The sequence below is a fragment of the Pseudonaja textilis genome, chromosome 2, assembly GCF_049901715.1.
Source record: "Pseudonaja textilis isolate UNSWEBS1 chromosome 2, rPseTex1.2, whole genome shotgun sequence".
Classification (NCBI taxonomy): Eukaryota; Metazoa; Chordata; class Lepidosauria; order Squamata; family Elapidae; genus Pseudonaja; species Pseudonaja textilis.
The window spans coordinates 154,281,723-154,294,313 of NC_141991.1; the positions used below are offsets into that span (position 1 = coordinate 154,281,723).

A 12,591-nucleotide genomic window follows, 5' to 3' on the forward strand; every position below is an offset into this window, starting at 1 on the left:
TAAATTTTCTGATTCACAATTTTGCAGTGCTACAACTAATTTCTAATAAGCTTCAAAAATTGGGAGATTCAAAGTATGATTTTTAAAGGCCAGAAATAAAGTATTAGAGCCAAAGAAAATTAATTTTGATCTTTTTAGAGAACACATTTTTGTTTGATATTTATTTAGATGCTGAATTTTTTTTCTTAATGAGTTCTATTTCTGGTTTTCTGGTTTACACATATATTACCTCTGGGCAAATAGTCTTATGGAGATAAGTGTTCCTAAGAAATTGCTTCATTTCCCATTCTATTCAGTCTGTGAACATATTTCCCATCCTTAGTGACAGCTTCATCTCTATCTGCATGGATATAATCAATGCAGGATAGAAGAAAGTGATAATTCAACTACAACATCACTTTGTATAGTTAACATCAGGATATAGTTGTTAAAGGAAAAAAGTTGAGAATAATGGACTTCCACTTGTTTTTAAGGAAGTGATAATGAAATCAAGAGAAATACCTAAATTTGTCAGCTTCCTTAGTCAGAATTCCAGATTAAACAGAAATATGGATTTAACATATCCGTTATGGTGAATAAGAACTCATCAAGGGTCAGACTCACCATGCAGAGTAACAAGTCAAGGAAGCTGTCTCTCATCTTTGCATGTTACATCAGCTAATATTTTGAAATCCATCTCTCCCCAGATGGCAGCATTCTCTGTTCTTGGGTGCCATCTGTATAATCTCCTTCTTCTGCTGCCACCTACCAGTTTTATTATTCTGTTGCAGCACAAGGGCATATAGAAGAAGTTCTTGTTCAGTTCACAGAAAAATCACACAATGGGGATCCTTTAAAGGCATGAAGCTCACTACAACTTTTCCTCCCATACACCCATCTCCTTCAGAAAAATATTGGACAGAAGACCAAGATAATAAACTTTGTAGGTATCGTTACGAGATGGAGCAGATTAAAAATACAAATGCCACCAGATGCTTCTGTTACGTTACCATCACATTTCAACACAAAATATTTAGTTGCATTAAGCATACCTAGTTATTAGTTTCCTCTTTCATAGTATCTTATTTCTTTTTCCAAGTGTATTTCTAAACAAACTCTCATAAACTTAATTCACATAAAACATTAAAAAGTAAAACAGCATTTCCTGAAAACTGGAACTCTGGGCAGTGCCAATTGTCTGTCTTATTGGATTGCCCTTTTAGTGCAAGCAAAGTGAACATTTAATTTTGATGAACAGCACACAGGCTCCTATTGTTTTAATATCATTTTTCATCTTCTCCACTCAATTCCAGCAACTGCTAATTTGCATGGGTGTTGACTATTATAAGGAACAATTTGCAGTACTATCCTTTCTCTTGTTTAGCTTAAGTCACAAGAGTTGCAGGAATCACATTGTGTCAAAAATCCTAAAAAATAGCAAGAGGAAAAAAGTGTGTTTAAGAGCCAATTTTAATCTAGTATTTTCCCTTTATGCAATGCCCATGTATCAAAAATAATAGGGAAGACAATTTTATAAGAGTTTTGCAGAGTAGCCATTTTTTTCCCCAAATAAATTTGAAAAAAAGTTAGCTATGTCTGGGAGAGATTAAATACTTGTGAAAAATAGAAGTTATAGAAATAGTAATATAACAGTATCTGCTTAAATCTTCCACATTAAAAAAATACTCTATAATCTATGTTAATCTATTTTAGCAAAATATCTTGGCACTTTTAAATTTCAAAGCATATATCTGTAAGATTAAACCTGACAAAGAAAACATTTCTCTTGTAATATGACATGTGTTATGCTCACATGCAAAATCATTTGGGGGAGTGTTCATCTGCAATATTTTGTTCTTTCATATTAGCCATTATTTCTACTGCTGGTTGTGTCACTGCTGTCATATGTTTATGCAGCTATTTGGATATTAAACCAAAAGTAAAATATTAAAAAGTTATTCAAACTGTTCATTAGCAATCAATAGCAGCATACTGAGCAACCCGTATGGAAAATTCCTGAAATAAAATCCCCATCTGAATTTTCGCAAGTACGCAATGCCCTCCACCCAAGCCCTGCTTTAAGAAATAGAAAATTATATAAACTTTTTACTCCTATTTTTCGTACCTGTTAATTGATGCCGATTAGTTTTGTGCTGACTGTGCCCCTGGAAAGCATCAAAGCCCTGTAAAACTTAAGCCAAGAATGTATATTGGGGGAAGGGTGCAGAAAGAGGTAGGTACATGGGAAGATCAAGATGGCAGAATCTATGAAGTTACATACCATCCCATCCCTTCTTTCTGTCATTGCACACTGCTTAAATTTTCTCTTGCTGTGATCCTATTTGAACACCTGGATCGCAATAAGTTTTAAAGTCTAATTATGCTAAATATATAAAAAATGAAGAACAAAAAAAGAAATACCATTTGCTTCCTAAAACTCATTATTTTATAGCAATGATTATATTATGACTGGGGAAAAGAAAAAAGGAAAGCAGTGTTAGATAATATGGGATGATCAAGAGCTGAAAGTTACCTGCCAAGGGGTTGGTATTGGATGCCACCAGGCTGCTGCGTTTATTGTTTTACCACAGGGGGGGGAAGTTTAGGGAGGAACATTCTCAAGGATTTTCACAAGCGCTCTCTCTCTCTCTCTCTCTCTCTCTTGTCACCAGAAAGGGGAGAAGGGAACTTTTTCTCTGGATTGTTTGACTTTTTTGGCTCCTGAAAAGTTTTGCAAAGAACAGTAAGAAAGTGTGAATTGTTAGAACATTCAGAAAAAGTAGTGTGCACTACATAGTGGTTCCTTAAGTGTTGCAAATTCCCCCCCCAAAACATCATTATTGACAATGCATTAAACAAAAAAAAAAGTCATTCAACTGAAAACTGTAACATGAGGGATACAGAAATTACCAACGATGGTCTAAGCCATCATCAGAATATCCCAAAATTCACCCTCCAATATCAAGACAATCATTATACACTGCTCAAAAAAATAAAGGGAACACTTAAACAACACAATGTAACTCCAAATCAATCACACTTCTATGAAATCAAACTGTCCACTTAGGTAGCAACACTGGTTGACAATCAATTTCACATGCTGTTGTGCAAATGGAATAGGCAACAGGTGGAAAGCATAGACAGTTAGCAAGACATCTCCAATAAAGGAGTGGTTCTGCAGGTGGTGACCACAGACCACTTATCAATTCCTATGCTTTCTGGCTGATGGTTTGGTCACTTTTGAATGCTGGCGGTGCTTTCACTTTAGTGGTAGCATGAGACAGAGTCTACAACCCACACAACTGGCTCAGATAGTGCAGCTCATCCAGGATGGCACATCAATGTGAGCTGTGGCAAGGTTTGCTGTGTCTGTCAGCGTAGTGTCCAGAGCATGGAGGCACTACCAGGAGACAGGCCAGTACATCAGGAGACATGGAGGAGGCGGTAGGAAGGCAACAACCTAGTATCAGGACTGCTACCTCTGCCTTTGTGCAAGGAGGCACAGGAGGAGCACGGCCAGAGCTCTAAAAAATGACCTCCAGGGGGCCACAAATGTGCATGTGGCTGCTCAAACGGTCAGAAACAGACTCCATGAGGGTGGTATGAGGGCCTGACATCCACAGGTGGGGGTTGTGCTTACAGCCCAACACCGTGCAGGACGTTTGGCATTTGCCACAGAACACCAAGTTTGGCAAATTTGCCACTGGTGCCCTGTGCTCCTCACAGATGAAAGCAGGTTCACACTGAGCACATGTGACAGATGTGACAGGGTCTGGAGACGCTGTGGAGAACGTTCTGCTGCCTGCAACATCCTCCAGCACGACCGGTTTGGCAGTGGGTCAGTAATGATGTGGGGTGGCATTTCTTTAGGGGGGTGCACAGCCCTCCATGTGCTTGCCAGAGGTAGCTTGACTGCCATTAGGTACCGAGATGAGATCCTCAGACCCCTTGTGAGACCACATGCTGGTGCAGTTGGCCCTGGGTTCCTCCTAATGCAAGACAATGCTAGACATCATGTGGCTGGAGTGTGTCACCAGTTCTTGCAAGACGAAGGCATTGATGCTATGGACTGACCCGCCTGTTCCCCAGGCCTGAATCCAATTGAGCACATCTGGGACATCATGTCTCGCTCCATCCACCAATGCCATGTTGCACCACATACAGGCACGTGGAGGCCACACACACTACTGAGCCTCATTTTGACTTGCTTTAAGGACATTACATCAAAGTTGGATCAGCCTGTAGTGTTTTTTTCCACTTTAATTTTGAGTGTAACTCCAAATCCAGACCTCCATGGGTTGCTAAATTTGATTTCCATTGATAATTTTTGTGTGATTTTGTTGTCAGCACATTCAACTATGTAATGAACGAAGTATTTAATGAGAATATTTCATTCATTCAGATCTAGGATGTCTTATTTTTGTGTTCCCTTTATTTTTTTGAGCAGTGTATATTAAAAAAAAGAAAAGCAAAAGAAAGCAAAAAGATAACCTTTTGTCATAAATTTTATAGTACTTTACAAATTCCTAGAATAGTGAAAAATTAAAAATGAAAGAGACAGTAGCAGCAGAGGTTACCTGTCTGAGCACCTACAATTCCATAGAGAGAACAGGAGTTGGTCGTGAGTCTCACACCAGCCAAATAGCTCATAAACCTTCTCAAAAAGAGTGAGCCATGAGAAAGAATTGTACATGTTGATATATCTTACATAGTTTAAACCCTTAATCATTTAACCATCTTGAGCTCTGCTTTTATTAAATGGGAGGATATGAAGTTTAAAACAGTATTCATCAAGTCTGGTACATGTCCAATGCAGCACTTCTAAAACTGTCTTTTATTTTTTTCTCCAAATTTCACAGGCTCGAAACATTCTTCTTGGCATATCTTCTATAGTAAATTGCTGAACAAAGTCACTGTAGTTTGATCCGACAGGTTAAAAGTTTGGTGGAACACAACAAAAATAGTCCACAAATATGCTGTCCTCCCAACATCTGTTATTAATGCTCTACCAAAGTGTTCCAGAATGAGAAGTTTTATCAACAATATAAAATCTGAGAAGATACAAATACAACCTGTAATTCTATACAGTAGAAAAAGTATAAACATAGCATCTGTAAAATAAAAGCACAAATAAAACACACTAATCAAACTCCATCATTATCATCCAACGCCCAAACGTAGTTCCATTTGAATGCTATATGTAATCACTGACTGCTGACATTCACTACAGCTCCTATTTTCCCAATTGTTCAATTCTGTTTTAATAGTTGTCCATTTCAAATTGTGATAAGTAATGTTGGTACTTTAAATGTACTTGACAATATTTTCCAGTGAAGTGTGATGTGTAGCACTAGTTTCTACAAAACTTAAACCCTAGTTATTAGAAACTAAATTCATTTTCTTTACCAATAGTAATGTTTTTAAAACTTTTTTACAATGTTTTTTTTAAAATGATAAAATAAGGAGGGAACATACTACCCCATTTTTTCAAGCACAGAATTTCCTATGTGATTTTAACAAACAGTGCCAGCTTCTATTTCAACAATGTGTGAGACTTTTCTTTGCCCAAATGTTATTCAGTCTCTTTTCCATCTTTCCAATACAACCACAACACACACATGGTCATCACATGGCAAACACATAAAACCAAAGTATAAAATCCCTTTATGTGTTCATTGTGTATGATAAGAACAAAGTGTATGTGTCATTCCATTGCATTTATAGTGGTGTAAATTGGATCTATACATTTTGAAAAAAATTCGTATGAAAAACATTTGTCACAAACTGTTTTTCTCAAACAGTGGAGAAACTCAAGTAGTCCAAATCAGAAGTACCAGGATCAAAGAGTTGTCAAGCTTCTTCTGGCATCAAATTTGTTTCCTTTAAATGTTGCAATACTTTTCTTCTACTTAAGAAAGATTAATTCTTTGTTCGTTTCTGAAATATGTGCAATCTTTTAAAAAAACATTTATTTTAGAAGGCACACATCTAGTTAACAAAGGGATGAAGGGCCATAAAGCAGAAGGAAAGAAAACTACTTTGGGTTTTTCTTTTTCTGAGTTTTTTTTAAATAGAAACCTTTCTGTTTTCTTCAATCTACACACTCTAAAATTTTGTTTCTGCTTCATCAGCTAATGCCATCAATCATCCTTCTATTTTGCTTTTAATAATAACATTTAATTCTACAAAAATGTCATTATTGCATTTTAAAAACCTGTACAAATAGGCATGATCAACCTTCATGAAAGCAGCCAAATACTTTTCTATTTATTCCTAGTGTCTCTGTAAAGTGTTCACAAGTGGTGTTTAATACTGAAGTGAAAGTTAAAACAGCTGAGTGGTAAAGTTGGCCAGTGGAATGAAGCTCAGAGCCCTGGAGGGTAAATTGCTGTTCTGAAGCACTGAGACAAAACAACCCTGAACCCAGAAGCTGCCCACCCTCCAAAACCCTTTCATAAGCCAACCTGCTGTTACAAATATTCTACTGTGTCATGTTGTGGATGGCTGTTTTTAAAGTAACAGGATTTTATTAACATTTTCCTATAATTTCAATATGGTATATACCCATAAATGAGTGAGAAATGGGTGAGGAGGAGGAAGATGAGGCCATTAAAACAGACCCAAAGCTGTTGTTTTGGTTCTTTTATCAAATTTAATAAGAAAATGCACAGCCAGAAGTATCAGGGATGGACTGGGAGAGGAGATCATCAGGCTTTCTGAAAAAAAGTTTGACGAACTGGACAGACAAAAATTAATGACAAAACCAAAGCAAAATACAGACACATACAAAGGGGCCTGAGATCCACACACTGGCGGCCTTAAATCATATTCCCATTCTGGCTGGGCCTTACTGACAAAGTGTTTCCCAAAACCAACACCTGCTTGTTTCTTTCAGGATTTATCCTTTGTAAATCAGGCCACTTTATATTTTAATGCCTTCTATCAATAATAGTGACACATTAAATTTACAAAATTAATTTTGAAATTTGCAACCATTTCAACCCTCCTCCACACCCCTCCCATATTTTCTAGGCATCAGATATTTTTGTATAAGTTTGTTACTATTAGTGGTGATGTTGAGTAGTTACAGGTATTTTTCAAACTGGACCCCTGTTAAAGATGTAGGCATGGAGAAGGAAGTGTTGGACGAGCATGTATTAAAAATGAAACATTTAACACAGCATATATCTTGCAAAAAGGACTAAAACACTAACAAATACAAGTCAATGAACATTTGTTTTAAACTAGTGTTATTCTTTTTCACATTGGATTAAATATTATTTTGTACACCAAAAGTTAACAGTGCTGTTTATCTCAGTTCTTGTGCAAAAGAAAACATGCCACTTCTGCCATCAACGGTCCAAACTGAATTTTACACACATTCTCCCCATCCTGACCTAAAAGCTAGGTTTTAAAATTATTTTTAAAATCCAGATACATAGTAATTTTTTTCTCCCAAGGAAAGTGAACTTGATTTTAAATCTAAGCATGTGGACATCTGTCAATATAGAAATGGCAGAAGTTGCACATTTATTTCAAAAGCTCATGCTGAAGTAATCAATATTGCACCCTGTAAAACTGCTTAAAGGCTGGAATTTCAGAGGCCATTATGGACTGTTTGCCAGGGATACAATTTTACAGATCTTATTGATAATAGATAGAAATGGTAATAATTTAGAACCTTTGAATGAAATAAAAGGCCGTTCTAATTTCTCTCCACTCCTATAAGACATAAAGGAAAAGGCATATAATAACTAATAGGAATGAGCTCCAATGAGGTGAGGGGATGGTTGGCAAAGTATTAGTTCACAGGTGCTTTTGGAGCATTAAGTTTTCAAATTACAAACAGCATAAATGAAGATGAAACATTTTCATGAGTTCAAAGATCATAATGACATCCCTATCAAAACAGTTTTTATCCAGTTCTTTTCCCCCATTTCAGAGTATTAAACAAAGTATTATCAAATGAAAAATAGTTGTTAAAAATAACAACTAAACATATGTTCTGTAAGATTAATAGGAAAGAAAGCAGCATTCACAGAACATGCATGTTTTGATTCTAAGCCCCAAGTTAAAACCCTCACCTCACCTCCATAAGCTGCTTCCAATAAACAGCACTACAAGTTGGTTGCATTTTAAAAAAAATTACAAGAAAGTTGGTCATAGTTATTTACATGTGATATTATTCCACTAGGAGCTTAATCTCATTGGCTATTAGCTGGTTCATATTGAATATCCCCCCCGGGAGCTTGGTGAGCAACTCTCTCTCTGTGGTTTCAGGGTCACTGTCGACAGAGCTGGAGCTAGCACTCATATTGTCGACAGTGGCACTAGCTGGAGGTCCCAGCTCTGGCTCACTAGTCTCGCTAGCCGTGGATACCACAGAGAGCAAGGACATGCGTCGTGTCAAGCGACCGGGAGGAAGCAGTGAAGCGGCATAGTCCGCTATGATACCAGCTACATCTAGATTGCAAGCCTTGTCAAAGGCAATGAAACCTACATTTGCATTGGCCTCACAGACGCAGAACGAGCCATCATCCTTCATTAGGAGGTCGATGCCACAGATATCCATCCCCAAGATGTTAGAAACTTGGACTGCCAGTTGTTTCCCTTGTTCACTGAGTGAGCACATCATACCTATACCACCTAATAACAGAAAGAAAGCTAAATAAGGGTACAATAGTATTCCAACTCAAATTCTCAATCAATAAATCTACATAAGCCACAGAGAGTGCTGTGAGATTTTAATGTTTATTATGGTATTGAGGCCTAGTTTTTAAGAAATTTTGTGAGGATTTTCCATTTTAAATAAAAAAGGAACCTAATTGCTAGTGTTAAAACTAAATGTGCTCTAGAAAAACTTTGATGGGTGAACAATAGAGGCTGATATATCTTCTTTACCTATTTTTATTTTCAATTACCATTTATTTAACTAATTCACAACTACAGTTAGGCTGTGTTTGACCATGCATTTGTTCCTCACTCTCATCTCAGAGAGATGAAATAAAGGACTGAATGAAATAAAATAGGAACATAAAACACTTATGAAAACTTAATCTTGGAAACAAGACTTGCGCTATCCACATAAATCAATTTTAAAAAACAGTTTTTAAAATTAATAATAGTAGAAGTCTCATGAGGTTTCAATATGCTTACACAAATTCTCATGATCAGGGTAGAGAAAGTTGATTTTTTTGGTCAGGTTTTTTATTCTGTTTTACATATACACATCAATGTGTGAACAGTGTGGCACCTGGGTATTATACCTTTTTGTGCAATTAAAAATAATAACATTAATCATATTTGTTACATTCATCAAACTTATGTAATTCTAATGCTAATACACATATTTGTATTAAATTATAATCTTCCATTATTTAAATATTCAATGTTTCAATATATTATTCTAATACCAATCGCAATATTGTTTAAACATACATGATAATTCCATTATTCAATTTCTAATTTCCCCTCTAATTGCTTTTATCTCATTATATAAAAATGTGTATATTAATAATCCCTCCTCTTATTTCTCCATTCTAATTTTTAATCATGCTGCCATTATATTTAAAAAACATTTCCTTTTTATTCCTCATCTTACTCACATTAATACTTTAATTCTTATTTGCCTTCATTTTAATACGAAAACAATTATATTAATCATACATACATCAGGCTAATGTAGTTCTAATATTAATACACATATTTATGTTGTTATGCTATTCCCTTATTTATTTCAATGTTTTAATATATTATTCCAATATTATTTAAACATACATAACACCATTCAATCTCTAATATTCCCATCTTATTAATTTTGTTTTATTATATAAAAGTGTATACACTATTTCCCCATTTTCCTATTTCTATCTCTATTCTAGTTTTTAATCATGCCACCCTTACATTAAAAGACATTTCCTTTCTAACCACTGCATTAGTATTTTAATTCTTACTCGTTTTTTGACTTGCCTCCCTTATTCCTCTCTTAGATCTTTGTTTCTGTCTGCATCCACATCCTGACTATTCAATCCAAATATTTGTCCCATCTCTACCCTCTTCCGTGTCTAGCTTTCAAAGTATCAACCCATGCCCGTCTCCCTTTTGAAAATATCTCCAGGTGTCTTTTAAAATCTCTTGAAGTATCTGTCTTCTTGTTTTATTTCATCAGTCATTGTTATTTTCATTGTTGTCTCCATCTTATCTTCTTTTGTTTGCTGGTTCATCTGTTCCATTTTTTCCTCCATTCTTTCTGTTGGCTCCTCCCTTTCCTGGGTGTTATGTCTCCCCTTTAATTGCAGGAGGGCAAAACGAAACAGGCAGTTCACAAACCAAAAAGCAAACCTTCCCAAAAGGACTGTGGAAGGGTTTCCAGTCCTCAGCAATAAATCCAAACTCTGTCCGGCAAACCTGACGTGGCTATAAATCCCAAAGCCTCAAAGAGTTCTCTCCGTGTGTTCACTCCCATAAATCACTTTGCTTCTGGCAAAGCTCGCCAGCCAAGCCGTTTCCTTTTATCCACTATGAGGGCGTGTTAATCTCCTTAATTAGTCACTGGCTCGACGCCTCCTTCCTAATTGTGATTGACGCCTCAACTTACATCTATTATGCACATCTAGCCTAATAAAAGACTAAAATATCAAGACATAACTTTAAAAGGTTTAATAATGAATGATAATAAGTTTTAATAAAATATTAAAGGGAATGTTTAAAATATTAGTTTGAATATAGAGTTTAATGGATTAATGTGTTGATTGTTATGGATTTATTATTGTAGTATTGGTTTCTGAAATAGTAGAATGTACTAAGCAGAATCTGATTGGGATTTAGGTGTTATTTTAAATTTTAATTTAGGGGAATGATAGAAAGGCATCATACTCCGATTAGTGATTCCAGGGGAAACTATTCTTTCTTAAATTGGAAATGAGACAGATGTAAATGGAGAAATGGACAAAAGATATAAAAATATTTTTCTTTAAAGCAAGATTAAATATATAAAACAGAATTAAGATGAGGCAAAAGTCGAGAGGAGTTATATAATAGATATAGAATGGTAAATAAGATGGGTAATGGTATATAAGAAGAGCATGAATTCAATTGAAGTCCATACAAAAAGAGGTAATCTGGGGCCAAGTTACTTTCTAGAAGAAAGTTTTATGTTTTTATGTCTATGTCTTATGTGTGTGTGTTTAATTAAGAATTAAATAATAAAATCTCGGAGGAAGACTAGATGAGAATAATTATAAACAAGCCAGAGGAAAATATAAATTTGATGACTGAATAGCAGATAAATCAGAAAGGAAATATGATTGAATAATGATTAAAGAGAAACAATGTAGAATTTGGTAAAGGGAATTTACGTGTTTATATGGAAATGGGATAAATTATAAGTACGTGATATAAAGCAATATGTTACCTGCCTTGTAAAGATCTACAATGGAAAGAGGTTTTATGTTTTTAATGTTTAATGATGTTTTGTTTTGTTTGTTTGTTTGTGAAATCAATAAAACTTGTTTAAAAAAAAATCTCTTGAAGTATCTGTCTTCTTGTTTTATTTCATCAGTCATTGTTATTTTCATTATTGTCTCCATCTTATCTTCTTTTGTTTGCTGGTTCATCTGTTCCATTTTTTCCTCCATTCTTTCTGTTGGCTCCTCCCTTTCCTGGGTGTTATGTCTCCCCTTTAATTGCAGGAGGGCAAAACGAAACAGGCAGTTCACAAACCAAAAAGCAAACCTTCCCAAAAGGACTGTGGAAGGGTTTCCAGTCCTCAGCAATAAATCCAAACTCTGTCCGGCAAACCTGACGTGGCTATAAATCCCAAAGCCTCAAAGAGTTCTCTCCGTGTGTTCACTCCCATAAATCACTTTGCTTCTGGCAAAGCTCGCCAGCCAAGCCGTTTCCTTTTATCCACTATGAGGGCGTGTTAATCTCCTTAATTAGTCACTGGCTCGACGCCTCCTTCCTAATTGTGATTGACGCCTCAACTTACATCTATTACGCACATCTAGCCAGGTTCTTTCCAAAGACTCCTCCCCACTAGAAAAGTCTCGCAAGTGTTCCTGGTTAGCTATTCCCGACTGTTGCTCAGCCAGAGAAGAATCAGAGGAGGTCGAAAGTCCTGACAGCTCTATTAAATCAGGTTCGTCTCTCCTAGTTACATCCATTTCCTCATCCTGACTACAATCCAAATCGCTCAACAGAGCCGGCTCATAATTTACCGCCGTTTCCTCTTCGCTTGAGCTCCCATCTGCCAACGGAACAGATTCCAACTCCGGAGTCACAACACCTGGGTGTCTTGATCTTTACTCATTGTCCCTTGTATTATATTTTCCAGCTTTCCCTCTATGCCATGCTTTATTTTCTTAATCTCCTTGTAATTTCTTATTATAATTTCCTTTATACTTTGATACATCAATGCCACATCTTCCAAAGTTCCACTCATTTCCCCCTGATGGAGTATCTCGTCTTGTTTTAATAGGTCTGTCAGATCCGTGTATCTGCCATTCTTCATGGAAGAAGAAGGGGGGGGCAAAGTTGGTATAAGAAATCCTTTTTGATGTAACGTGGGTATATTAAATCTTATATTGAATTTGGATAACCCATGATATACTA

General features: G+C 36.0%; 1 protein-coding gene across 3 annotated transcripts in view; it reads right to left on the reverse strand.

Annotated features, from left to right (window-relative positions):
- Positions 1–2,104: 2,104 nt before the first annotated feature.
- The window catches only part of RIMKLB (ribosomal modification protein rimK like family member B), a 74,798-nt gene continuing 64,311 nt past the window's right edge, over positions 2,105–12,591 (reverse strand). The window contains exons 7-9 of one of the 3 annotated variants that reach the window (XR_003375246.2): positions 8,480–8,625; positions 2,513–2,700; positions 2,105–2,170 (exon numbers count right to left, since the gene is read on the reverse strand). Coding sequence is in view for 2 of the 3 variants with exons in the window: in XM_026713375.2 (XP_026569160.1) it covers positions 8,162–8,625 (464 nt within the window). In the remaining variant the exon portion in view is untranslated. Of the gene's footprint in view, positions 2,701–4,707; positions 8,626–12,591 lie in introns of those variants that run through there. The other 2 variants (XM_087926055.1, XM_026713375.2) reach the window with 2 other exon arrangements.